Genomic DNA, 27,555 nt, shown 5'->3' on the forward strand with positions numbered 1-27,555 from the left:
CTCCTCCTCAGCACTAAAGCTCCATCGACCTCTCTCTCTACTGCCCTACTTTCCTTTCTCTGTGTAGACACATTAGCCTACAGCAGTGGTCCACATGATATTTTTTACAACAGACCTCATCCTCATGTGGTGGGCAAAAGGCTTTTCCTCATTAGTTGATGTTTAATAGCCAACAATTTATTAATTTGGTCTTTCATCACATTTTTAGTTATTGTTGTGGTCTAGCACAAGCATTTGCCAGGCAATTTCAGACATAATTATTGAACCTAACAGTTGCACTAAATAAAACCTTGTCCATTATAGCTAGCCTAACGGCATACTTTACCTTAGACCTGTCAACTGTCAGTTAAGGCTTTGCCTAACTAGATTTACTAAACAAATGCTTCTGTTTAGTGTTCAGCTTCATCCTGGAGCCCCTAAAAAACATGTATAAGGGACATGTATAATGTTGTTCATGACTTTAACCTAGTAGGAATCTACGATGTCCACAGTTTTTACAACTCTGAGAAGGATTTACAAGTCTACCAACAGACACTGCTGTGCACCTTCTTGTTATTGTTATTGAGCCTGTGATATAACACTGAGGTGCACCTCCAGGCTAAGGCATTTAATTTTGTAATTTATTTTTGTTTTTTTTGTAATTTTGTCTGTAGTAATTTGGGGAAATTACATAGATTCTCTATCCTGTATTCATTGGCTAGTCAAATCTCTTGCCCTTCACTTTTTAATATTTTCCCTGGTAAAACTAATACAGGTCAAACATCGCCTTGAGAACATGGCTGGAATACTAGACGATAGTACTACACGTTATTTGGGCCATTATGTAGCACTGAACTGCAGAATCTTTATGCTCAGCCCCCTCCTGAGGCTGCTGTTTCTAATGGTATTCAGACAGAAGACATGTCACCTTGTGCTGTAGCTGCTACAAAACCTCAGACGCTCCCCTACTGCGCTGTTTCCACAAGCCCCCGTTCTGCTCAGCCTTTCACTCTTTGACGCTCTGCCAGCCCAGCCATGTTGGATGTGGGGTCTTTGTCTCTGAGGATGCACTACATTAACATGCATTGTTTCCACTGTCAAGTTTATCACATTCGCTGACACTGCAGTTCCACCTGCTGTGTCCCTACTGCATTAGAAATGTGCTGCTATGTGTTGTTTCACACTACTATCATGATTGTAGGATCTTTAAATTGCCTTTCATTTTTTATGGAGCACATATGACTACTTGGAATCATATGCATTTTCACACTTGCAGTATGGCTGAATTGAAGTAACTGATACAGTATGTGTGAGTAGACTGAATGAGTAGAATGTCTTGAATGCTGTAGATGTGGGCAATAAGAGATTTTCCCTAAACTTTGTTTACTGTAGGGTTGTGTTCATAAGGTGTCCTGACACCTAGATAAGCATGTCATGACATCTGACATCAACTGACATTCATAACGGCCTATTTTAATATGCAACATCTGTCATAAAGGCTGTTTTTGTCAACCATGATGTGGATTTTTTGTGTGGACATTTTGGACATTGTGTGGTCTCATGACATTTTTGGGTGAAATGACAGTACATTATAGCAACTGACTTTGTAGCTTGGTGTATATCACAGTGATACACTATATTTCCAAAAGTATTCACTCACCCATCCAAATAATTGATTTCAGGAGTTCCACTCGCTTCCATGGCCACGTGTGTATAAAACCAAGCACCTAGGCCTGCAGACTGCTTGTACAAACATTAGTGAAAGAATGGGTCGCTCTCAGGAGCTCAGTGAATTCAGTATGTAGTTATTTAGCTATAGTAAGATAATTTGTTCTTATCATGCAGCCTTATTTCTGATAGTGGTGTTTCTTCAGCACTTGCTGCCCAGAACTACAGCTTTAAATGTAATATTCTCAGGTGGCCTAAGACTTTTGCCTATATATAATAATAGATTTTCAGGTCAATCTCTCTCTTTTTCTCTCTCTCTCTCTCTCTCTCTCTCTCTCTCTCTCTCTCTCTCTCTCTCTCTCTCTCTCTCTCTCTCTCTCTCTCTCTCTCGCAGTCTCTCTTTCTCTCTGTGTGTCTCTCTCACGCTCTCTTGCTCTCTCACTCTCTCTCTCTCTCTCTCTTTCTCTCTCTCTCACTGTCTCTCTCTTTCTCTCTCTTTCTCTTTCTCTGTCAGCTTCAAGGGAAAGTTGCTGTTTCAGCTTTGATTGTTTGATAGGCTTGGCATTCAGTCTCCTGTCTATGCACCATGAGCAGGATGGATGGATGTAATTAATGTCCATATTAGGGTCTGACTGATACATTGTTTGGTGGAAAAAATCCTGTAATATTACAGCACAGATTTATCAGCATCAGCAGAAATTCTGCAGATAAAACGCAGATATAATGTCGCCATTGTGAGAGTTCATGTTATTTACCTGATTTAAGCTTTTTAAGCATATATTTTAAGTTGAGTTATAAAGTAATGTAATATATATATATATATATATATATATATATATATATATATATATATATATATATATATATACACACACACACACATATATATATATATATATATATATATATATATATGTATATATATATATATATATATATATATATATATATAATCACACATATAATCACTTAAAGGGGAACATTTTTAAAAATGTGATGTAATTCAATCATTGAGATGTAAACAATGTCATTCAGATATAACCACTTCATTTAACATCCAAAACCTCCAGTGAATCGACACTTGCCTTCTGTGTTTTGATATGTAATGTTGATAAAGATAAAATAGTGATAAATCTGGAAAAAGAACGTTTTTTCTGAGATTTTGTTTTTCTTGCATGTACCTTTCCACCATGCATGGACTAAAAACTGTCTCAAAACTATCACAATACAATGTCTCAGACAGGAAGCATTTTGTGTAATAACTTTGTAATAACTATGCAATAACATCTGTAGTATGTTTTCTACTGTTGAAGTATTTTTATTATTTGACTGTATAAAATTAAAACAGGCTGTGTTATCATTTATCAGAATTGTTAGCCCCTTAAAATCAGTATCGATATCAGTGGTAAAATTTGAGTATCGGCTGAGTCCTAGACCTGAGGGCTTGGTGCTCTCCTGCTGACATGTGGCAGTATGGCTGACATGGAGCAGGCTTGCTTTGCATAATGTTTACTGCCAGGCATCCTCCCCTAATTCCGAGGCAGCGCTGTGGCCTGATGTTAGGTGCTTAATAATGCATGGCAGCCTGTTTCTCATGGTGGCACTTTTGTGGTGTGTGTGCCAGGCCGGAACACCTGCTGTGGTAGGAAAGCACTGAACCTCTTCTTTCCAATCCTGTTCATGGCTCCCACAGGCTGCGTGTTTCTGTTCTGTTTTTATCTCTTTCTAAAGAGGATGGTTTCTTTAATCCTTCTTAAGGTCTTATCTTTTCCTCACTTTCTGCATCAGATACACTTTATTTAGCCATCTAATCCTCAGCATCTTCTCCTTTTTTCTGTCTTCATTCTTTCTTTCTCTTGTTTTCTTCTCTTGTTTCTTACGTCTGTCTTTGTCTCACAGTGTCTTTGTTTCTTGCTCTCTCTTTCTAATTATTTCTCTCTCTCTCTCTCTCTCTCTCTCTCTCTCTCTCTCTCTCTCTCTCTCTCTCTCTCTCTCTTTACTCTCCTCCTCCTCATAGATGATTTATCCCTCTCGCCCTTTTCTTGCTGGCCCTTGCTCGCCCCTTCCTCCAATTTCACATTTCCTGCTCTAATCATGGGCACTTACTCAATGATAAACGGCTCTCTATCTGCCTCGCTCTCTCTCTCTCACCCTCTCTCCTTTATCCTTTGTCTCTCTCTCTCTTCTCTTTCTCTGTCACCTCTCTCTTCTGTTTCCACCTTGTTCTCTCTCTCTCTCTCTCTCTCTCTCTCTCTCTCTCACCTTCTCACCCCCTCTTTCCTTTCTCTCTCTCTCTCTCTCTCTCTCTCTCTCTCTCTCTCTCTCTCTCCCTTTTCTCCTTCTTTCCTTCTGTCTGACACATCTCTCCTGTATTTCCTCACTCTCTCTCCTTTTCTCTTTTTCTGTCTGCCTCTCTCTCTTCTTCTGTCCCTACTTCATCCTCTATCTCTTTCTCTTTGCCTTCATCCCTTCTATCTCCCCCTCCCCTCCTCCCTCTGTCTCTCTCACTCCCTCTTCTTTTTCCTCTCTCTCTCTTTTCCACTCTCTTTTACTCTCCCTTTGACTCCCTCACTTTTCCTCATGTTTTTCCCCTTACTTCCACTAATTCCTTTTGTTTTTTCCATCTCTCTCTCTCTCTCACTCCCCATTTCTCCCTCTTTCCTTCTGTCTGACACCCCTTTCCTCTATTTCCCCACTCTCTCTCCCTCTTTCTTTTTCTATTTGCTGCTCTTCCTCTTGTCACTTGTTCTTCCTCTATCTCTTTATCTTTGCCTTCTCACTCCATCTCCCCCTCTCCTCTCCTCCCCTCACCTCCTCTTTTTCAGCCCCTCTCTCTCTCTCTTTCTGCTCTCTCCTCTTGAGACTCTTGTTTGCTTTTGTCCTGTCACTGTACACACTCTGCAGGTGCTGCTACCTGAGAGAGACAAAGAGAAAGTGCTGATGGATAGAAAAGCACATTTTTCTCTCCTCTTCAAACTCTGCTTTATTAAATGAAACCTTTAACATGTGAGGAAAAACAGATTGTGAGCACACAGTTACAGTCTCTAGTGAATTATAAATCTCTCTGTTCTGAGTCAGAAACAGAATACTTCTGTATATTTATTTTACTGTTCATTTGTCTTCATTATGATGAGGATGTCAGTGTTGCTCTGCATTCAGTAAGAGAACCCTGAGCTTTGCTTAAAGTCTCCAGAAGCAAAAGATTGGCTGCTGCCACAGGACTGTTATGCTGTTTGTGTTTGTGTGTGTGTGTGTGTGTATGACATTAATTAAGGTTTGATTCTTGTCCTCTGGGGAGATTAAGAAAAGGGTTCTATGTGATCCTTTTTTCATGTGTGCCAACATTCATTAAGCCACTGGCCAGTAAGTCACTGCAGAGCTCAGCATACATCAACACATTATTATGACAAGAAATTTATCAGCTTTCTCATAAAAGTACATTCCGCATGAACTTCAGGATGTTTCAGTGTGATATTTGTCAGATACTGATACTGATACATGAAGATTGTGGAGGCTGTCAAACATAAACTCTTAGAGGGCGCCTGGATCATACACATATTCACATGCAGACACTGCGTACAGACTTTAAGGTTCCTCATATGCCCTCCAACCGGATGGAAGTTGAAATTGGGCTGCAATTTCAGCTCTGTTGCCATGGGCAACACAGCTGGGGGTGTAGTCCAAATGACTACTCAGGACCCCTAGGCAGAGGGACCTTCATGAGGTCTGTACTCAAAAGTTTGCTTTGGTGTACAGTTTCAAATGTGTAAGTAATCATTAGTACTGGGTGATATATATATATATATATATATATATATATATATATATATATATTTTTTTTTTTTTTTACCAGTATAGCATTATTGGTGTAACACATCAGTAATGATTTTTACTTCTACCAATAGTGATAACACCAACTAATGGCGAAACAACGAAAACATAATTAACTGTAATGATCATCATCTGCTTTGGATTTCAGGTCATTCTGCAAAACAATTCAAAATAAATATTTGCTTTTTTGTTTAGTTAATGTTTACAGTTCTATTTGGTGTAATCCACTCTTTGCTTGGCTTGATTTTCTCCTCTCTCTCCAAGATGAAAGCTTCAAGTGCTGTTTATCTGATGCTCATAGTTTTGGCAGTCCACCAGGTCTTGTGCTGTTGTTAGGAGTCCCGTTTTCTTTTATATTTCCCATCTTTAAATTATTTTTTAGAAAACTCCAGGTTTGGAAGCATTATTTTTCACTAATTTTACTTTGACTTTCCACTTTATTATACAAGTGGATTATTTCATATCTAATCTCCTCAAAACATTCTCCTGAAAAAAGATTCTTGATGCCAGGTTTGACTGGAAATTAAATAAATGAATGTTTGCCAGGTTTGTAAAACCTTCTGCAGGTAAACAGTCCCAATATTCAACATTCATCATACATCATAGGTGGCATGGTGGTGCAGTGGGTGGCGCTGTCGCCAGACAGCCCTGGGCTCAGTTCCTGGCTGGGTGGCCAGGGTCCTTCCTGTGTTGAGTTTGTAGATGTTCTCCCTTTTTGTATGAGCTTTCTCTGAGGGCTCCTCAGTCCAAAAACATTAGGCGTTAATGTATGTTTGTCTGTCTGCCATGCAATTGACAGGCAACTGTCCAGCATGTTTCATGCCTTCTGCCCAGTGACCACTGGGATAGGCTCCAGCTACCCAAAAGGCTAAGCAGCTTGAAAAGTATGTGATATACATAATCTGGAGAAGATTGTGCTGTTATTTTTTGTTAACAGCACATGTAATTAGTGTAATGGCTAAAGTAATACAGGGAAAATAAATATGTTTACATTGCACCTTCAATACATTTGACTGTAACTAATTATGCTGACTGCTACTAGTAGAAAATCATGCACACATTAAAAGCAAATTTATGAAAAAGTACAGTAAGGCTACATGCTTTTTCATATGTAGTTGATGTAGTTATTTTTGAACAATTTCAAGAGATCGGACAGGGGTCTATAGAGATGACATTTGCACAGCTCCTGGAAATTTGTGGAAAACCCCTGCTGCTGTGATGTTTGAAGCTCCATAGAGAATTTAGTTATACTTGGTCCTCACTGTGGCAATGATAGTCAGCGCTGCAGTACATTTGGATGATTATGGAAAAGCCTGTGAACGGTTAAAGTGGCACTTGGTCTCTGAGCTGCTAACCCAGTTCCACACAATGCTCACTCCAGGAGGTCTTCTTTGCTTTAACCGACTCTTATGGAAGCTTTTTCTCAGTCTACCAATGAGGAGTCAGTTTTGGCTTTTTCCAGCAAATCAGGAGTGTGCTTCATTCGTTCTGCACCTTATCCACGTCCCACTGTGATGTGGAGCTCTCTCGCATACCCTGCTGTGCTGGATCTGCATCTTTGAGTCAACCAAAACTTTCAGCAACTTCTCCATCTTCTAAACTCTATCTCCATGTCTGGAGCAGTCTGAACAAAAAAGCACCTGATTTTAGCGTAAAATTCCCTTTAGCCCAATTATGGTCGATCAGCCGAGACATGATTGGTTGGAGAATGTTGGAGATGGAGCTGCTGGGCAGAAGGAGAAGAGGTAGACCTCAGAGAAGGTTTATGGATGTAGTGAAGGTGGACATGGAGATGGTTGGTGTAAAAGTAGAGGAGGCAATGGATAGGGCAAGATGTAAGCAGATGATCCGCGGTGGCGACCCCTAAAGGGAGCAGCCGAAAGAAGAAGAAGAAGAAGAAGAAGCCAAGACATGTTTGGTGTGCAAAGCTTCATTCCTTTGCACTGGAGCTACAAGACGAAAGTAACTAATGGAAGCTTAAAGCACTAATGTGCATCATGCAGACTGTATAGCTAAATCATCACACATGTTCCTTAAAACAAGTTGTTAATAGACTTTAAATCAACTTATTTTTTGCTTCTGACCCTGCATTACATGTTGTATGTGTAAACTGGACAAAAGTACTTAACTTAGCTGAACAGACAGCATCCTGAAGCCTGAATTTTGTCCTTAGTTTTGTCCATTTTTATGGATAATAGTACACCATACAGTATCAGAAACCACATGAGCAGGTCTGACATTTACTTAAGAGTTCAGCTTGGTCTGAGGCTTGAATGTGATGATTTAGGCATTCAGTTTGAACAGTGCTAAGCTTCCATTTCTTCTAAGCTACATTAGTTCCAATTCAAAGCTCTGTCTGCTTTTGTCTCTCACTTACAGCTGTAGAGTTGCTGTAGACACCCTGACCAACAAAAGCTTGTCATTGTGATTCATACATTCTCCTTTGCCCTGCTTTGAGCATTGCTACCGTGAAAAGCAAGACTTTGTTTGAAACCTTCCTTTCTTTCTTTTTCTCTCGGTGTCTGCAGTGACATTTTGTTTCTAGCAGTATCTGAGCTCAGGACTGTCCTTTTCTCTAAGCTATTGGTAACTAGCAAAGATACTTTCTCTAGATTGACAAAGCACTTCTTGTAAGTCGCTCTGGATAAGAGCGTCTGCTAAATGCTGTAAATGTAAATGTAATATATTAAAGGAGGGGACATGGAGCATGCCAGTGAAGCAAAACCACTTGTAGTGTAAAAGGTCTGGCAAGATCTGCTACAGAGGTGTGAGGTGTGATGGAGGTTTTCAAGTTGTGTTTATGGATCTCTCACTAAAAGCAGGGAAGAGGATTAGTTGAGGTCAGTTGCAATGCCACCGTCCATTAGATTAGCATAAGATCAAGGTTAGAGTGGCTTGTAGGTGATTAATGTGTGTCTGCTAGAGAGATCAGAAAGAAGGAAAGATTGAAAATGTTATGGTCATTTATCAAATCCAGCTCTGTTTGAAGACTGCTACTGGCACACACACACACACACACACACACACACACACACACAGAAAGGCAGGATATACCCTTGACAGGTCACTGACTGCATGTCAGTGGTCTTAACTAGTTACACACTTACAATTAGAGTGAACTCTACAATAAGATATTGGCAAGCGAATCTTGCCTATATATCTACTTTGTCTCATTTTAAGATTGCTGTAAGAATACCCTGTGTGCACAATTATTAGGCAAGTCTTATTTTTGAGGATTATTACCAACTGCAGTGCTCTCGGTTAATCCTAAATGTTAATAAACCTCAAACATGAATGTCTAAGAAAAATGAAGTGAAGTTTTGGCTTTCTTAGGAGAATATCTATATGTGCGCATTTATTGGGCAACTATAATGGTGCAGAATTGTCACGCAGCTAAATGAAAAACATTTTCCCATCTCACTTTTTTATTTTCATCTGTTCAATTGAGAATTATAAACAAACAACTCAAAGCTTTCCAATGAACATTTCTGAGAAATAATAATGAAAAAAAAAATAGTGACCAATACAGCCACCCTTCTTTTCAATAACAGTGATAAGCCTGTCAGTTTCTTGATCGGTTGACGATCAACTTTTTGTGCAGCAGCGACTGCAGCCTCCCAGCCCCTGTTCAGAGAGGTGTACTGTTTTCCTTCACTGTAAGTCTCCCGTTTAAGAATTGCCCACAAGTTCTCAGTTGGGTTCAGGTCAGGTGAGGAAGGGACCCATGTCATACATTTTTCATATTTAACGCCTTTACTGGCGAGCCATGCAGAGGAGTACTTGGATGCATGTGGTGGAGCATTGCCCTGCATAAAAATCATTGTCTTTTTGAAAGATGCAGATTCTTCCTGTACCACTGCTTAAAGACAGTGTCTTCTAAAAACTTTTTTGATTTTTTTAGAAACTTTTTAGATTTTGAGCCCATCTTCAACCCGAAAAGGTCCAACCAGCTCATCTTTAATAATACCAGCCCATACCAGTACCCTACCTCCACCTTGCTGGCGTCTGACTCGAAGTGGAGCTCTGTCCCGTTACTGATCCAGCCATGGGCCCATCCATCTGGTCCGTCAAGAGTCACTCTCATTTAATCATTCCATAAAACCTTTGAAAAATCTGTCTTCAGATTCTTCTTGGACCAGTCTAGACACTTCAGCTTATGTACTTGTTCAGTGGTGGTCGGGTTTCAGCCTTCCTTACCTCGGCCACGTCTCTGAGCGCTGAACATCTTGTACTTCTTGATACTCCAGCTAGGTTGCAGTTCTGGAATATGTCAGAACTGGAAGATAATGGGCTCCTGGTAGCTTCACACTTGATTCTTCTCAAATCTTTGGCAGTTAATTTGCGTCTTTTTTCCTCAGCATGTTTCTTGCGACCCTGTTGACTATTTGCAACAAAACGTTTGATGGTTCTGTGATCACGCCCCAATATCTTAGCAATTTCAAGAGTTCTGCATCCCTCTGAGAGACTTTTGGTCATTTTTAACTTTTCAGAGTCAGTTCAGTCTCTTTTTTTGGCCCATTTTGCCTAAAGAAAAAAGCTTATTTCTAGACTTTGTACTTGTGTAATTTTATTAAGTGAAATTATCCCACTATATTGCCAGATAATTCTTCTTGTTTTAATAAATAATGCTTGAACAAACATTATCTGGCAATATAGCAAGATAAATTAATACATAATAGTGTAGAAGTAATATGTAGCTCTTCCATAAAGTAATGCATGATGTAATCCTACTACAATTTGAGAGAAGTACTTTGTAATTTGGAAGGGAATACTTTTTAAATAATTGTACAGACACTGGAGCTATCTATACAAACAGTAACGCCAGCTTTAGTTGCTTTGGCAGTGTGGTAACAAGTGTTTTGCTTTCCTCCAACTTTTGGTGTTTCTCTGCTACACTTGGATATAATGAAAATAATCTTTACAATCACAAATTACAGCTATTTTTACATATTTATTTTGGAATAGGTGATTTAACAGCGACATGTTCAGTATAGCTAATTTGTATTTTTATGAGGCTCTTGACTTATATAGACCAACCCTAGTCTTAACTGTACAGTCTTAGCAATGTGTCACTTTTGTTACAAAACTTAGTCCAACACAGCTATTTTAAGGGAGATGAAAAAATCTGAATGTAACATTGGTTAACAATATGCTAATTCATCTTTTTCCATTTGTTCATGTGTTTGTTTACTGATAGGTCCTGGCAGTGTGAGTGATGACCCCCCATTCCACAGGGTCATCACGGAGCCCTGTACAGATGGGCCGAGAGTGCCCTGCCGCAGCAGTCCACAGCCCCCAAGTACGCCAGTTCCTACCCGCCGGCCACTGCTGCCCCCACCACCAAGTTCCCCAGCAGGTAAGTATAGGGGAGGTGCATTCTGATTCATTTTGATAGTACTAGTAGATTAATGGTAAATAAACAGATTTTTCTTTTAACCACAGAAATGGGGGGGGGGCAGAGTTGATGTGTTTGTCGTTTTTGAGAAGACCTATCTGATGGCATATCACTAATTAAATGAAAAGCCACCAAATATTGCAGCAGAGGAATACATTTGAAAACATTTGTAGTGTCCTGTTACTGGCTGGCGTTGGCACCAAGAGACTCTGGAGGTGTAGCTAGGCACATGGCCACGTGCATGGTAACACACATCCTCTGACAAAAGGACTAATTGTGTTGTTTTATGTTGGTCGTTGTCAGTTTAAATTGTGTTTGTGTCATTAGTTGTCAGTGTGTGGGGTTTTGTCGCAGGTTTTTTGTGGGAGAGGGGTCACTGTCGGGGTGAAGTACATGGCTAGATGTAGCCTCCTCTGTGAGTTCAGGGTTCTGTATGTGCCCCTTTCTGCCAGAGTGTTCAGTAAAGAGCTCTTCCTGGAGCAGATCATTGCTACCCCTCTGTTTCTTTGTTGGACAGTGCTAAAATATTTGATTGTCAAAAATGGCTTTCTCGCTGTTTCAGAACCAGGATAATCAGCTAGAATAAAAGCCACACTGACTGGGTTGCACTCTCTCAGCTTTTTCAGTCATGGTCTTAACAAGCTTAGAGTAAGGTAGTCTGCGCAGGACTGTTTGTTCAGCCCTGCTTCCGTCTGCTCCTGTAAGATTTCATTCCACCCATGTTCTCGCCCGCTCCCACCTAAAATTGGAGTCATTTGTCCCTCTTCTGCCAGCAATCAAAACGCTTTGTCCTGCTCCTGCCCACGCAGTCCAATCAAGGCGAACTGAGATCCAATATCTGACACAGTCTATTCACAAAAACATTATTCTCTGCAGAAGGTCATCAGGTTCACTGTGAAGTAACTTCACCAAATGCCATTTATTCCCAGTAAAAGCGAAGCAGGAATTAAACCACAGAGCGGTTATTTCTTAGTGTTTTTTTGGTTTGGCAGCTGTGGCTGTTGGACTGAAGGCTCCGCCATCTCTGTAACAGCCAATTTACACATGCTACCTCAGCATGGCGTGAATGATACAGCTCGAGCACGTCAAGTAATTTCCTGGAACCTGGAATGGTTGACTGAATATTTAAGTACCTGGGCACATCCCTTAGTATGTATACAGTTGGTCTTTATTTTAGGCACAGTGCTATATTGTGATTATTATGTGCTTGTGCTTAATATGGGAATGAATAATTAGAATGTTTTTACTGTACGTGTTTTGATTGAAATCAAGTTCAATAAATTCATATAAATAAACCGATTATTTTGGTAAATTTTTGGTTTACCATTGTGTTTTCAATATACCACATGACATTATAATATGTAAAATATTAGATGATCGTTGTCTGAAAAAAAATATGCAAACTAAGTTGCTGCAGGTGTGTAAAGTAAAAACTCTGAATTAAAAAAAAGTTAAAAGGTATTGCCTGCATTCTCCAAAAATATTAGACAAGTCTAGCAAAAAGAATTTTTATTCCAATTAAATAGAGTACAAAATTCATAATTCATCATGAAGTAACTCTATCAACCAAGCCCTGTTTAAAGACCCACAGCTGGTTCTTATCCTGACTACAGATTGCACCACTATTTTCTGTCATTCTGGTCTGCAGAGCTTGTCAAGTTTTAACCACATACAGTAGAGCACAAGGACATTAATAACATAAGCAGTGTATGGATTTGCATGTTATGAATCAGTCTTATGTTTTCAGAGTTTGAGTGTTTAAAAGATTTACAATTCCCAAAACCCCAAAAGAACAAGAGGCACAGTGGCAAAGGAAATTCCCTTAGCATTAGAGCATTAGAGAGTTATACATATGGTGCATATCTGCATGTACCAATTTGACTCTTCATTTTTTTTCCTCTAGAAAAGACACCAAGGGAAGGATCTATAAAAAGATCTGATAATTGACCATTGCTTTGTAGAATGTGCCAGTGATTGTTAATATTCTATTCTATATTTTGTGACTAAAAGCACTAAATGTAGATTTATTCCTGTGGGAGCTTTTGCAATATGTAGCAATATAATTGCAATCCTAGTGTTTTGTCCCCATCATGCAGTTCTAATAGATGCAGGATTGTAACATGGCTTACAATATGAGATAAAAACACACTAGTGAATTCCTAATGAGATACTTTTATAGTCTGGCCTGCATTGTTTTGACTGTTTAATCTTGTTGGATCAGAGGAATACTTTGGTGCATCAAAACATCCAGGCAAACTAGAGCAAATGATCAGCACATTATAAAGATGTGATTATTTTCGAGAGGGATGATTTACATATTGCTTCAGTCTGCAGTATCAGTACTACAACAACCAGAATTGTGATAATCATTGACAAACGCTTTACTGTACAGCTCTACTAAATAACAGCTCTACTCTACAAAATAAAGCCCGACCACCTCTAGCCATGTGCATCAGTCTGTTAGTTTTCATGACAAGTAACTGGTGAAAAAAACTAAAATGCAACACAACCAGCTCAGCTTTTCATACCATGAGCTAACACCCCCTCCAGGCAGACACTGGTTAGATCTATGATGAAATCAATATTGCTTGTCAGCATATTTGAAGCTAGACTCTCCACTACTGCATGGAGTCCTTGGTTGAAAGTGCAAACGCTGGCAACTTAATACAATGCCAAGATGTTTCCATGTTCTGAAGAGGTGAAGTAAAGTTGATTGCCTAGCAGGTGTTCAGACAGAAGCGTCTCAGACCCGAGGGAGTTGTTCTTATTGAGGTGAATCATCCTTGTTGAGTTCCAAACAGAAGAGTGAGAAAAGACATGTCAGGCATGAATAATCAGAGTGACCCCAGTGACCTCTGCCACCATGGTGCCATCAATCTCCCACATGTCTCATGGCAGGGAAGAGAGTGGTATTTCAGGACTGAAAATTAGTCCAAATATTGCTGATATGTTACAAACTGTCTGCACTGGTTGAGATCTTCAGTGGCACAACTGCTTTAAGCATTGGTCCTATGGTTGGGCTAGTGAGTTCGATCCCTGATATTGCTAGTGCCATCCATGGCTGGGAGTCAAAGAGAGCTTAACTGGCCTTGCTCTCTCTGGGTGGTAGGGTGGTCTTTCATCTCACCCATCTCTCAGCATGATGCTAGGCACCCTCCCAGCTTGGTAACATTGTGTGATGGAGGACACCTAGCTAATGGGCGGGAATTTGCAGTGTCTAAATTGAGGAGAAAATTGGGTCAAAAATATCCAGGCCTCACTGGTTAGTAATGGTTAGTAAAGCCTTACTTCTGCCTACTTTCAAAGAATTAATTTGATTTATTTGCTGAAAATGTCCAAAAATGTCCTACTTTGACATTTGGTGGCATTTCGACAGACAAATGCAAACGTGTGATGTTATCTTTCTTGCTAGCTCTCAAATGCTTCAAAGAAAAGTGTAAATTACATGGCGCTATGACCTTCTCAAAATTTTTTCAATACCATGCCTTACTCCAAATGTTCTCATGGTCCTGGCAACTACTTGTAATTCCCATCAAACTGATAAACACTTCACAGAAATGCACCATACAGACACAGATCAATGAGAAATCTTCAATCTTCAAAATCTTGCAGTCAGCGTACAATAAATATTACATGGTCTGTGTATCTTTGTAGATCTAATAATAGTCTAGATCTAAGACTGTAGATCTAAGTCTGTAGATCTAATTGTAGTCTAATAATGAATGACAAACTTTTCTAGATCTACACTGTGTGTCCTTGTTTACTTGAAATTACCTATAAGTTGACTCAACTCCAAATGTTTAACATTCCATCTTAAAAATATACTAAATATATAAATGTGACTGGAGGAACTATTTACATATCAGTGGAATACACACAATAAAAAACACTTTTAATGTGCATCAAAAAAAGAAAAGGGGGGGGGGATACATATCAGTAAAATAAACACAGCAGAGTCATATCCTTTAGAAAAAAACTATAAATATGCCAGTCATAATCATTTATCCTATTGCACATACAGTTTATGTAAATGGACTTGTGCTTTTAGCCTTTGATGCTTTAACTTGTTCCTTTGCATGTTGTATACTTGCTTATATTGGTGTTGCTGCTGACACAGAAACATAAAAGTGAAATTATGCGAGCCTCAATTAAGCCAACAGTTAATGCAACAAAGCTAATTAAGACCTGCAGCCCACTCAGCTCGGGGAATTACTTTGCTTATTTGTCCTTGTAACTCTGCTTAAAGGAGACTTTTAACCCAATTAGGGTTTTTTCATAGTTGTTTATGGAAAAATTCCAAACATTTTTTATGTCAGTCATGTTTTGATAGAAATTAAACCACAGAAGTGCATTGAGGATGTATTTCTCTACTGTATATTACTCTCTTCTCTTCTCTTGTTACCTCTCCTTTCCTCTTATCTTCTCTATTTTCCTTTATTCTCTTCTCCTCTCTTCTCTTCTCATGTTTCCTCCCCTTTTCTCTAGTCTTCTGTCCTTGTGTGAATGCCTTAATTCATCATCACATCACACAATAAAATATTCAGTGATTGGTTAAACTAGAGATGGCCAAGTCTGTTCCAGTAGATCTGGCCACCCTGAATAGTTCATTTCCAACTCTATTCCAACACACCTGATCCACCTCATCTGCCCTCATTAAACTTCAAATAATAAGTTAATAAAATGTAAGGCACAGGTTATTGTTCTCGTATTGAACTTACGTTCAGGAGTTCAATTAACTGAATATTCAAGGCAACCAGGTTACTCATTCTTTAAGTTAAAACATCAAATAATTTTTTACAGTGTAAGAATGAGGCTGGGCAGCTCTGGGTTAGACCCTCATTTCCAACTTACAGACTTCTGTGATATCAACTAAATTAATGGACCAAGCGGTAGACAGCAGGAACGTAATCTCAGCCTCGATCCCCTGGTGTTATCAGACCTATGCCACTCTCACTGTTGAGCCCATTAATCTTTAAGCACTGCTCCCTGTGCCTGCATTAGCCATGCAGGAGCTCCAGAGCTGGGGGCATATACTGCCAGGGCTGCTAACCCAGCAGGGAGCGGCGGGTTTGGGTTTGGATCTTTGCAGGAGTCCCTGGTGGTTGGTGATGGCAGTAATTACCATGAAACCTTTCAAAGAGCCCCATACACACATTGAAAGTAGGGTGCCTAATGGTGAAGAGAAGTGTAGTGATGTTTTGCTTTTGCTTTTAAGAACAAACAGCTTTCAAACTTTCACCCTCCGCAGTCTATTGATATTCTGGTGAGTGAAAGCATCATGGAAAATGAAATTGTCCTGGCTTTTTTTACATTACAAGTTTGATGTAGCATGTTCAAAGCATACTTTTCTCTCCTGTGTCCATTCGGTTCATATATGAAAATTAAAATGCAAAAATGGTTTCATGTTCAAAATGTTTTCAGTTCAGTGTTTTGTAATGTCACAACATTTTAATCACATATTCCCACCTATTTATTGCATGTAGCAGTTTAGCTCTTTCACACTGGAGTTATATGAAGTGTAGCTGTCTGTACTTTTTAGATGATTTACAATACAGTGCAGCTAATCAGAACAAAGATGATCTACATAAGTCAGTTAAAGCAGTCTTAAAGGCACAGTAACATGAATTGCCTGTTTGATATTAAAGAACAAAGAAAACAGGGAAAATGGTCATATAAAAATGAATCATGACTTGTTTGATATCTAAAACTAGACAAATGTCATAAGTAGATCTTGGGGATATAAGAAAAATGTTCAGATTATAACAATATTATAAGACTGTTACTACATCTATTTCTTATCTATTCTTTTATATATATATATATATATATATATATATATATATATATATATATATATATATATATATATATATGATCTTATCAAGTGAAACTACCTTACTGCACTGGCAAATAATTTTCCTTTCTTTAAGCATTATTTCTTTAAATGAAATGATCGGTCAGTGCAATATATTTTATTTGATAAAATTATGTAATACCTAGAAATAGGTTGAGTAATCTCATAATACTTTTTATTAGATCTGTTGCCTACATTAAGATGTTTTCACTCGCAGTACATCATTTTTTCTTTGCAGTGCACATGCAGACACTTTACATGCCTCTGATGGTTTTGTGGGGGGCTGTATAAGGGGCAGGGCCTGGAGGTGTTGGAGTGGTAAGAAGCATGCACTGGAGGCTTGGGGTGGGGGAAGGGGCTTCAGGAGCTAGGTGCTAGTGCAAATAAGATTGTGCCTGGGGGGTCTTGGTGATCTCTTGGGGTTCTGTATGTGGCTATCCGCTACATGCGGAGATGAGCTAGCAGTAATGAGGAGCTCTGGGACCCCAAAATGTCTGCGGGTGGGTGTGTATTAATGTGCGTGTGCAAAAATTCAGAGACCTTTGCAAAGATACTCTTGTCTCTCTCCTGTTGGATAGGATGATCGGTCAGTGCTTTATATCTAGTAGAATTGTTGTTATTCATTTTAAGCTGTTATTTCACTGTGGTAAGTTACAGAATTCAGATGCACTCAGATACACTCATGCTGTGATTATAATCAGTGTTGGAACTGATTATTACCAGTTATAATTAGAGATGGAATCAGCAGATATCCAAAAAAAAAGAATCAATCGAATTCGGTCCTTTAACAAACCTCTATTATGTTTACATGCACACAATAGAAAGCACAATAAAAGTAATACAATAAAAACTCACTAACAATCTAAATGGTTATATGTCCAGATCTGTTTCAAATAGTCCAGCCAACATCACCCTGAACCACATTTTAAACAGACTACACTATTTCACCTCTGATTAGGTCACTGTTGTTTTAAGACTCATGCGTTTCAATGAACACGTCCAACATCCTATTTTGTTTCTTTTATCATGTCTTAGCCTTATATCAGTAGCTTTAGGAGTGTATGAAGGTGAAATTCAATGGTGTATAGCGCCCCCTGCTGTCTGTCTCATAGGATATGTGATGCGCATATGTGTTTCAACAACGTTATGGAAGTCAGTCAGTCAGTCAGTCAGTCAGTGACTCGGTAAGAGATATTGGCTCTCATAGGCTTTCCAGTCTGCACATCAGCATAAAAATAACTTTACAGTGTAATATTTTTAGAGAAGAAAATTGCAATTGACAGATACTTACAGTATCAGAAAATGGTGCGATTGTGGTATCTCTAGTCCCCATGTTATCCTCAAATTTACATCAAACATCTTTTGTCCTTGGGATCAGTTTGATCCCAGCAATTTAAACCTCCAGGAAGTATCAAAGTTCTTGTGGGAATTATATTTTTTCTTCCCACATGTTGTGTGAACTATCAGTGGTTCTCACACTACTACAGTTATGTTTAGTTAGGGTCCTAAAGCAGAGGGAAGTTTTTTGAAGAAAACGAGTCCAAAGAACACTGACACTGATTACTGGACACTGAATACATACCATCATTTTAATTTTATGTTTATCGAGTTGTTCCTATTAAATTAGGAGAAGTCATTAAATATGAAGCAAAAAATTATATCAAAACATTTATTTAGAGACGTTAAACAGTGAATGAGGTCAAATTGACCCCAAAGATAATAAAAGGGTTAGTTTAAGTGACACTTTTTAATCCCACAAACGGGGAAATTTCACCTCCGCATTTAACCCATCCGTGAAGTGAAACACCAAATACACACTAGTGAGCACACACACACTAGGGGGCAGTGAGCACACTTGCCCGGAGCGGTGGGCAGCCCTATCCACGGCGCCCAGGGACACCTCAGTCATGGACTGTTGACGTGGCAACCTTCTGGTCACAGGACCAGTTCCCTAACCTCCAGCCCATGACTGCCAATGAATAGTTGTGATATTCAGTAAGGTTCTCAACCCTGTCCTACACTTTTCAGCATTTTTCTGGCTCTTACACACCCACTTTGTCAATTAGCTGACTAGTTGATATAGATTCTCCGTTTCTGAAGGGCAGCATGGTGGTGGAGTGGGCGGCACTGTCGCCTCACAGAAAGAAGGGCCTGGGCTCAATGCTCTGGCCGGTTCTTCCTGTGCCGAGTTTGCATGTTCTGCCCGTGTCTTTGTGGGTTTCCTCTGGGTATTCTGTTTTTCTCTATATGGCCAGGCCAATTGGACACACTAAATTGACCATAGGTGTGAATGTATATGTCTGTCCGCCCTGCAATGGACTAGTGACTTGTCCAGGGTGTTTCCTGCCTTCTGCCCAATGACCGCTGTGATGGGTAAATGCTTTAGATGATTCTGTATATGTGTGTGTTTCTACAAAGCTCCTGCAGTCACGTGTGTATGTACATTTTTTAAAAACAATTCTGATTAAATGTTCAAATCATTTTGGAATTTTAAATGTCATGAAACTGAATCATTTCCTGAAGAACTATAATCAAATCAAAGGTCAGAGATTTCCAGCCCTGATGTTCACATTCTGTGTATATTAAAATCAAGGGGCACGTGACATTAATTGATTCAGTGCCTTTAGTGAGTGGTGCCCGGTGCAGCTGCCTTGCCTTAAGGACACTCTGCAGGTGAGCTGCACTCCGCGATCAGTGTAACGAGCGTGGACGGGGTGATGCAATAGAGTGCAGCTGTGTGTGTCAGCGTCGCAGCATGCTGTTCCAGCCAGGCTGGGGAGTGAAAGGACCATGCCACCGCCTCATTTAGTGCCTGACTGCACCTCATTGAAATCGATTTACAGACTGCTGAGCCAGGGGCACCACAGCAAAGTGGAGAGAGATTGAGAAAGAGAAAGCACAGAGAGTGTCTTTTTGGGTTTTGATATAAATTACGGAGATGGAGGTATCTACCCAATCTGTCCTTTGTCATCCCACCCAAAAAATGAAAAAAACATGTTTGCATAAATTGGGCTTAGGAATATGTTAGGGACATGTATCCTACATGTATGCAGGCTACATCAACACAATATTTTACAGCATTACTCCTTTCATTAGTCCTTTGGACATCTAGATTTCAGTTTTTGCCATAGATCAGTACTTATTTGATTTGGACTACAGAGAATGCAAGTAAATGCTTCCATAAGTGTCTCTATACTTGACACAAAAAAGCAAAAATTGATTTCCCACAGTATATGACAGCATGTTTATCAACATGACAATTTGCTTGGAATTGATATCACCCAGGGTTATTTCTAGGGGTTTGGAAACTCTACAGACCCCATGAAACAATACTGTCATGATTAGGGATCTGCAGTATAACAGTATATCATCATTTATTGTGATAGAACTTTTTAATCATGATATACACCATGTTTTTCTGAGAATATTGTGGATATTATCAGGACGTAAGTGCTAAACAACTGCATGTTTTATTACAAAGAAAGCATATTTAGTCTTGTTTACTTGGGTTTAGTACAATGCAGCATGTGAAATGTTGATAGATATCCAGTTATTGGTGGCAGTTTTTAAACGTGACAACATATTTTGTCTGGCATCATAAAAGTGTTTTGTAAGATGTAGTGTATGATTTATTTTCTAAATTACTGTCCCCTAATCATGATACTTGAGCCACAGTATGAGTCAGATAAATCTGCAATATGACATGGAATATATTGTTTTATTATTTTTGACTACAAATTCTGCCTCCAAAGGGAAACTGTTTTATCTACTAAAGTTTACACTTTATTCATCTCACTACTGCCCTTTTAATTGGAGCAAAACAGTTCTGTGAAACAGACAAATCAGTATTCAAAAAACCTTGTACTTAAATGTACATATTTAGCAGATTCTTTTACCCAGAACAATTTTGAATGGTAAGGAATGCAACAGTAGAAGTCTCAGGCAGCAGCTCTTGTTGATATAAATAGTGTTTCTGATTCCCATTGAAATTCTGTGTGATGAATGATAGAATCAAACCACCTTCTTCCTTGTGCTTGGTGAGCTGGCAATCCACTATACTAACGGTTTCATAATGACCTCCCTAACAGAAACCTTGGTCTCACTAGAATGTAAGATAAGATAGAAGTGCACTCTGTTAATGTATTAGTCCAACAATGGGCTTAATACATGCAAATCAAAAGTTGGGCCACTTGCGTGTATTCATCCATTTTAAAAGCAAAATATCACATTTCACATCATTTCTGCAATTTACTTTTTCTGCAGGTAGAAGCCACCATAATCTTTGAGGCAAGGCGCACACAGTCCATAAAAATAGTGAAATTATGCATTTAGACACAGCTAAAATCACAAAGATGTAATAACTACATTATACAGTGCTATCTGAGTAAATTTGAGTCCCACAAGGTACACACAGTGTAAGTGTATCCTACAACAAGGTCCTGAAGGTCCATTTTTGAGTTAAAATTTATTTTAAAGGTACACTACATTTTAAAGGGGCATATTTATACCTTTTCATAACTTGGAAAAGCAAAGGTGGTTAATAATAAAGTAGAAAGTGCATGGAGTCTATGCAGCCTTTATATAGTTAAATACAACTGCAATAAAATATGGTACAATTCTGTTCCTTAGCTATAGGTACTAAGGAAGTACCCTTGAGGATACCATCCCAGTGACAGCATTTCTACCAAAAAAAGTGTAGTTCGTTTCTGTGAGTCTACTGCACCTTCCTATGTAGAATTGATCCCATCCATAAAGTGTTGGGACACAAATGAAGCTGGCCGACATTCACTCCTAATGCATGAAAGGAAATGGACCAGTTTATTTATATTTTTGCATTTTGTATCTGTATTACGATTTGAGATATGTAATGCAAGCCAATCAAGTACATGCACACTACATTTGAATTGTCTTTATGCACGTTTGTGAATATACTAGGCTAGGCACCTAATGCATATACACAAGCACAAATGATGATGTCCAGCTAATACATTACAAACGCACAGTAAATCTGGACAAACTCAGCATGGCTTAACTGTTACTGTGGTGATTAAATCCCTCAATCCTCAAGGGACCTACAGAGGAAAAATCAGAACAGGATCTCTTGTTATTCCAACAGTCATAACAGCTGAGCACTGTGTGCAGTAAGGGAGAGTGAGCTGTTTTATTGTTCTGTGCACCCCTACGTAATACTGTATCCCTGCTCATTCTCATCAGGCTCTCGCAAGGAGTTCCAGAAGACCGATGGTTCTCGTTCTGCTCAGTCCTCCCCAAAACGGCTGGCTGTTGTGACACCCAAACCCCAGTCACCAGGTGAGAACCCCAGTCAAACATTTCCACAGCCTACATCCAGTACTTGGTTCAGGAGTGGTCTACAGAGTTATAAATAACAACTTTGCCACAGACTTTGGAGATTCAGAATTCATTTTACAACTTTGGCCTCAGACAGACAGACAGACAGACAGACAGACGGAGAGACACAGAAGGAGACCAAGAGGAGTTGAAGTGCAGCAGCTGAAGAGCTTCATAGTCATTCCATTCACACAGTTAAACCACACAGAGGTTCAAGTCAGCTGTCAAGTCGTTCTAAATGGATCTCAGTATTCTACTCACAAACCTTTTTATCTGAACCAACCACCCATCCCCCCAGCTTCAGTCTTCATTTTATTCTTATTCTGTTTTTTGACTAAAAAATAACTACTAATTAACTGTATAGTTTACAAAATATGCTTCAGGACATCATGTTTACCCTTTAGTGTTAATAAAATTGAACTATTCAAGCTGTTTTTAATAAAAAGAAATCCCTTCAAACCTCTGTGGAGACATCCCAAGTGAGTTGTGTTCATCCTTCTGACCTGTAGATGAACCGATAAGAACCATCCCTCTCTCTCTCTCTCTCTCTCTCTCTCTTTCTCTCTCTCTCTCTCTCTCTCTCTCTCTCTCCCCTCCCTCTATTCTAAGAGCAAATATAAGCTTCCATATAAGCTTCTATCTGTCACAACATTGTCAGTGTTGAGTGGCGAGAAAAATTGCCCATCCATTAGACCTGCATTACCACAGACAACACAAACCCCTTTCTTTTTTTCCCTTGTTGTCATAGAGATGACTTCGTGACTGCAGGGGCAAATCACTTTGGTGGTATAGGTATATATGTACCGTATATACAGTACTGTGTGAAAGTCTTAGGCACCCAAGACACATTTTCAAAATCAGTTTATTTGTGTAGTTTGTGTTTATTTGCTGAAAAAAGTGTTAATATTTGAATAAACAAAATGTATAGAATATGAATTAATAATGATATTATATATATATATATATATATATATATATATATATATATATATATATATATATAAATCATTATTAATTAATATGCACATCAGATGTTAGTGTTAGATGTTAGATGGATGTTAGTGTGTTTGTTTAACCATTTCCAAGCCTCTCCTCGAGGAAGCCCAGTGTTATATGTAGTTAAAAAGCAGCTCCTGGTTTGACCAATCAGAGCTTCAGTAAATTGTGCTCATGATGTCATTGATGATATTAAACAAGGCTCTGTGGCGGCTGTGAAGGTGTCAAGGAAAAATATGGACCCAAGAAATTCTTCTTACTTTTTATTGTTTTTCTGTTTATTTGAATTATGAATATGACTTTATTCTAATGTATATTGTGATAAACTCACTGCTGAGGTAAATTTTAAAAAAATTTGCTTAGATGCCTAAAACTTTCACACAGTACTGTATGTGCAAGCAAATGCACGTGAGTGTGCATTAGAGTTGAAATACGGGAGCTTCTGGCAGACCTCGGCTTTAAGTCATTGTGATTTATTCTTCTTACTGTAATCTGTGTTAGTTTAACATAGAAGCTTGTTTATCAAGCAATATGACACTAATAGATTTATGTAATTGGCAGTCAGTGCTAGTTATAGCTGTTAAGTAAATGAATGCTGAGGTCCAGTCATAGCAGGGCAGTGAGCAGTGGCTGCTGGCCAGCAAGCGGACACAGCATTGTGGATTAGAATATTGGAACCAGCGCAGTCCCCTGTCACAGCCAGTTAACCTATCCATGCTCCACCCTCAGATACATTCTATGGTTGCTACTGTTGCAATGTTGGATGAGCTTTATAGAAAAGAGGCACAAATCCATTTAATTTCCAAAGAAAAATTGTAGCACACAACTCCAGATTCCAGTTTGGAATGTTACTGGGTATCTCAAGTGAAGTAACTGTCTAAACAATGGCACTGTTATCAGGAGATCAGGAGTTTGGTCCCTGATGATGCCAGAGCTATCCATGGCCTGGAGTCCAAGAGAGCATAATTGGCCTCGCTGTTTGTGGGTTGGTAGAACGGCCCTCCCTTTATCCATCGCTCTGTGCGAGTGATGCTTGCCATTAGAGTGTCTGTTAGCTGATGTAACAGAATTGATAGTTAGCGTTCTCCTCCACGTTTTATGTGTCTTGGAGGAAGCATTTGCCAACCTTCTTTGTCCCAGATACATAGCACCATGTGATAGGGGGAGACCAAGCTAGCAGGAAGAATGGGGCACAGCTAAATTAGGATAAACACAGAGTAAAAAAAATATTGTGGATCAGAAACTCAGTTTAGCAGTTTATTTAGTTATAGCAGTAACCATGGTATGAGATGCATAATATGAGACATGGTAAATAAATCCTATTTATAAAGACACCATGCTTACACCTCTGCTTACTACTGTGTCTTAGTAGAAGCCAGTAAAAATCTACATGTTGATGAGCTAATGCTTCTAATGCTTCCAAAGCATGCTATGTCAAAGAAAACCAAAGTAGCAGACCTATGAATTCTAAGAAAATAAGAAACCTCAGGGAAAATTAATTGAAACAAAAACTTCTACAATCAAATGGTGAGGATAAAAGTGAAGGAACAGTGTTCCTCTTCATGTACTCCTATGACTGCAGTGTACCGTGCTGAGTCAAAACAGATGGAACTGTGCCTTTTAGATATATTAGTTTCTCTGCAGAGTGGGCTGAGCTGCATAATCTGCATGTGTGACTAAACAGGTTTGAAAACAGTCCTTTGACCTAAACCACATTGAACAGCTGTGGGATGAGCTGAAGATTAGAGTCCACAGTGTAGACCTCAGAATCTGAAGGTTCTGGAGAGGTTTGTATGGAGGAATGGTCATAGATCATTCTCCAGTCTCATTAAGTCTAATAGGAGAAGACTCAGACCTGTTATCTTTGCAAAGGGAGGCTGCACAAAGTATTAAATGGAGGGGTGCCAATAATTGTGGCACACACAGATTTGAGAAAAATATTGATTTCCTAATAAGATTTAGGTTTATTTTCAATCACTGTACTTCAAGGTTAGATTCAAAGATTATATTTTTGGTAATATTTTGAATGAAATGTCAAATGGATTAGCAGTAAAGAATGTTTTTTACAGTCTGTTTTGCTTGTTTAACCGGGGTGCCAGTATTTGTGGAAGGCACTGTATTTCCATGCTGTTTTCATGTTCAGCAGATTTTTCATTCTTTTCACCTGCTTGCTTGCTGCGTTTTTTACCACCTCTGTATTTCATGCACTGTCCTCAACTAGTCAGTTGCTGCCCATAGCACCAACTAGCTTCAACTCCTCTTCAAATCTGGCGATTTATTAATCCAGTTCTGGAGGGCTGGTGTCCACTTCCCTGCTCAAGCACATCTGATGCAGTTCATCTGTTTATTGCCAGGTTTAATGAATGTGTTTTGAATAGGGGAGCTACCAAATTGTGCTGGGCACCGGCCCTTGTGCATTCCTGGACTGGTCTGTGTAACCCCTACGCCTCACCAGAGCACAGCTCCATGACACACAGTGATGTATGGTGTGGCATTTAGGATCAGTGGGGTGCTGACACACATTTGACTGTCGCTATAGGGATGTGCATATTCTCTGTTGGAGCAGGACCTGACTGCCTTTTGCTATGACACACAGAAGGGTAACTTCAACATCTGCCGTGTCCCCAGCTACCTCTCTAATGAGCCTTTTTTTTTCAGAACAATCTCTAAGTGGCCTATTTGCTGCTCATCTTTTACAAACAAATTGTCAGCATGCTTAACTCTGAGTAGCTTGAGTTAACAGGCACCATAATGAGTGATTAGCTGCTGTTGTGTGTCATTAACATACACAGACATGTCTTCTCTCTGAGGTTTATTTTAACAGTGGGGAAAGCAATGGATCATCATATCATCACATCCAACTTTATGTAGATAATATGCCAGAGTGACCCAATCAGGTGCTCAGAGACCAACTCGATTTGGGTCCATGTTTTTCTTGTGTTTTTTTTTTCACCTGAAATACACTTATGTTTGTGTAAGTTTATAAACAAAAATCAGCCATAATCCATTTGTAAATCACTTTCTTATGTCTTGTTTGTCCACAGAATAAAAAAAACACCCACACACCCACCCACACACACACACCTTCTAAGCTGCTTCTCCCTCAGGGTCGTGGGGGTGCTGGAGCCTATCTCAGCTGTCATTGGGCGGAAGGCAAGATACACCCTGGACAGGTTGCCAGTCCATCGCAGGGCAGAGAGACAGACATACACACACATTCACACATACACTCACACTTAGGGGCAATTTAGCATGTCCAAATGGCCTGACTGCATGTCTTTGGACTGTGAGAGGAAATCTGAGTACCCGGAGGAAACCCATTCAGACATGGGGAGAACATGCAAACTCCACACAGAAAGGACCCTGGTCACCCAGCCAGGGAATTGAACCCTGCTTGTGAGGCAACAGCGCTACCCACCGCACCACTGTGCTGCCCCAGAATAAAACAGATATATGTATATATGTAAATGGCCTCTGTTCTCATAGGTTTCCATGCTCAAATGGAAGAAATACATGTATTATTTTGTACACATAACTTTAATAATTAACAATGCTATGCTCTTGTCTCAAGTCCTGCAGAGGCAGAGGGCAGCAGCTGCAGCAGCGCGGGTCCCCGGGGGGCCGGGTGTGCCAGTTTTGGGACACAGTGGCTCCCCAAGCTTAGAGAAGAAGAAAGAGGAGGCACAGAGGAGAGAGAAGGAGCGAGAGAAGCAGGAAAGGAGAGAAGAGGAAGTGCTGCGGCTGCAGGCTCACTGTGAGGAGCAGGCTGGACAGCTGCAGGCTCTACGGGCTGAGCTGAGGAGAAGCACACTGGGCCTGGACGCCTTTGCTGTCTGTACCCAGCACTTCTGCCTGAAGGTACTTACAGTACACTCTGTGCTGCTGTCAGTGTGCTGCTTTAGACCACCAGCTATTTTACATTCCCAATGTCCCACCCACTCAGCCCGTTACTCAGCACATCCAATAGGCACTTTATGATAAATAAGCCTTCTTTGGCCTTCAGCAGAATATGCACAGGGCATTCTGGTGCCTGTGATAAATGCTTATTTTCCAGTTTTCCAACATCTCTTTATCTCTGAAAATTAAACAGACTGTTCTGATTCTTGTACCTTTACAACTAATCCATATGTAAATGATCTCTGTTCTGATTGGATGCTGTGTATTGTACCTCATTCAAACAGTAGACTGTACTAAAACACACATATTATAACTTACAACCTGTAGTAACTATAACCTATAACTTCGAAGTAACAGAATAAACTTAACTTCTTTACGCTAAATAGGTGGATAAAGTTAAAGTCTTAAGTTTACATACACCTTAGCCACATTCATTTAAACTGTTTTTCACAATTCCTTATATTTAATCCTAGTACACATTCCCTCTTAGGTCAGTTAGGATCGCTAATATTTTTTAAGAATGTGAAATGTCAAAAGTATACTAGAGAAAATTACCTGTTTTTATTTCATTCATCACATTCCCAGT

At 39.5% G+C, this 27,555-nt stretch overlaps 1 protein-coding gene across 3 annotated transcripts in view; it reads left to right on the forward strand.

Moving 5' to 3' along the window:
• The window catches only part of mtus2a (microtubule associated tumor suppressor candidate 2a), a 117,509-nt gene that overhangs the window by 80,861 nt on the left and 9,093 nt on the right, over positions 1 to 27,555 (forward strand). For all 3 annotated transcript variants that reach the window (XM_017681806.2, XM_017681815.2, XM_037547378.1), the window contains exons 5-7: positions 10,676 to 10,834; positions 21,942 to 22,037; positions 26,644 to 26,930. In XM_017681806.2, the coding sequence (XP_017537295.1) occupies positions 10,676 to 10,834; positions 21,942 to 22,037; positions 26,644 to 26,930 (542 nt within the window). The remainder of the gene's footprint in view (positions 1 to 10,675; positions 10,835 to 21,941; positions 22,038 to 26,643; positions 26,931 to 27,555) is intronic.

Source organism: Pygocentrus nattereri, chromosome 18, assembly GCF_015220715.1.
Source record: "Pygocentrus nattereri isolate fPygNat1 chromosome 18, fPygNat1.pri, whole genome shotgun sequence".
Taxonomy (NCBI): domain Eukaryota; kingdom Metazoa; phylum Chordata; class Actinopteri; order Characiformes; family Serrasalmidae; genus Pygocentrus; species Pygocentrus nattereri.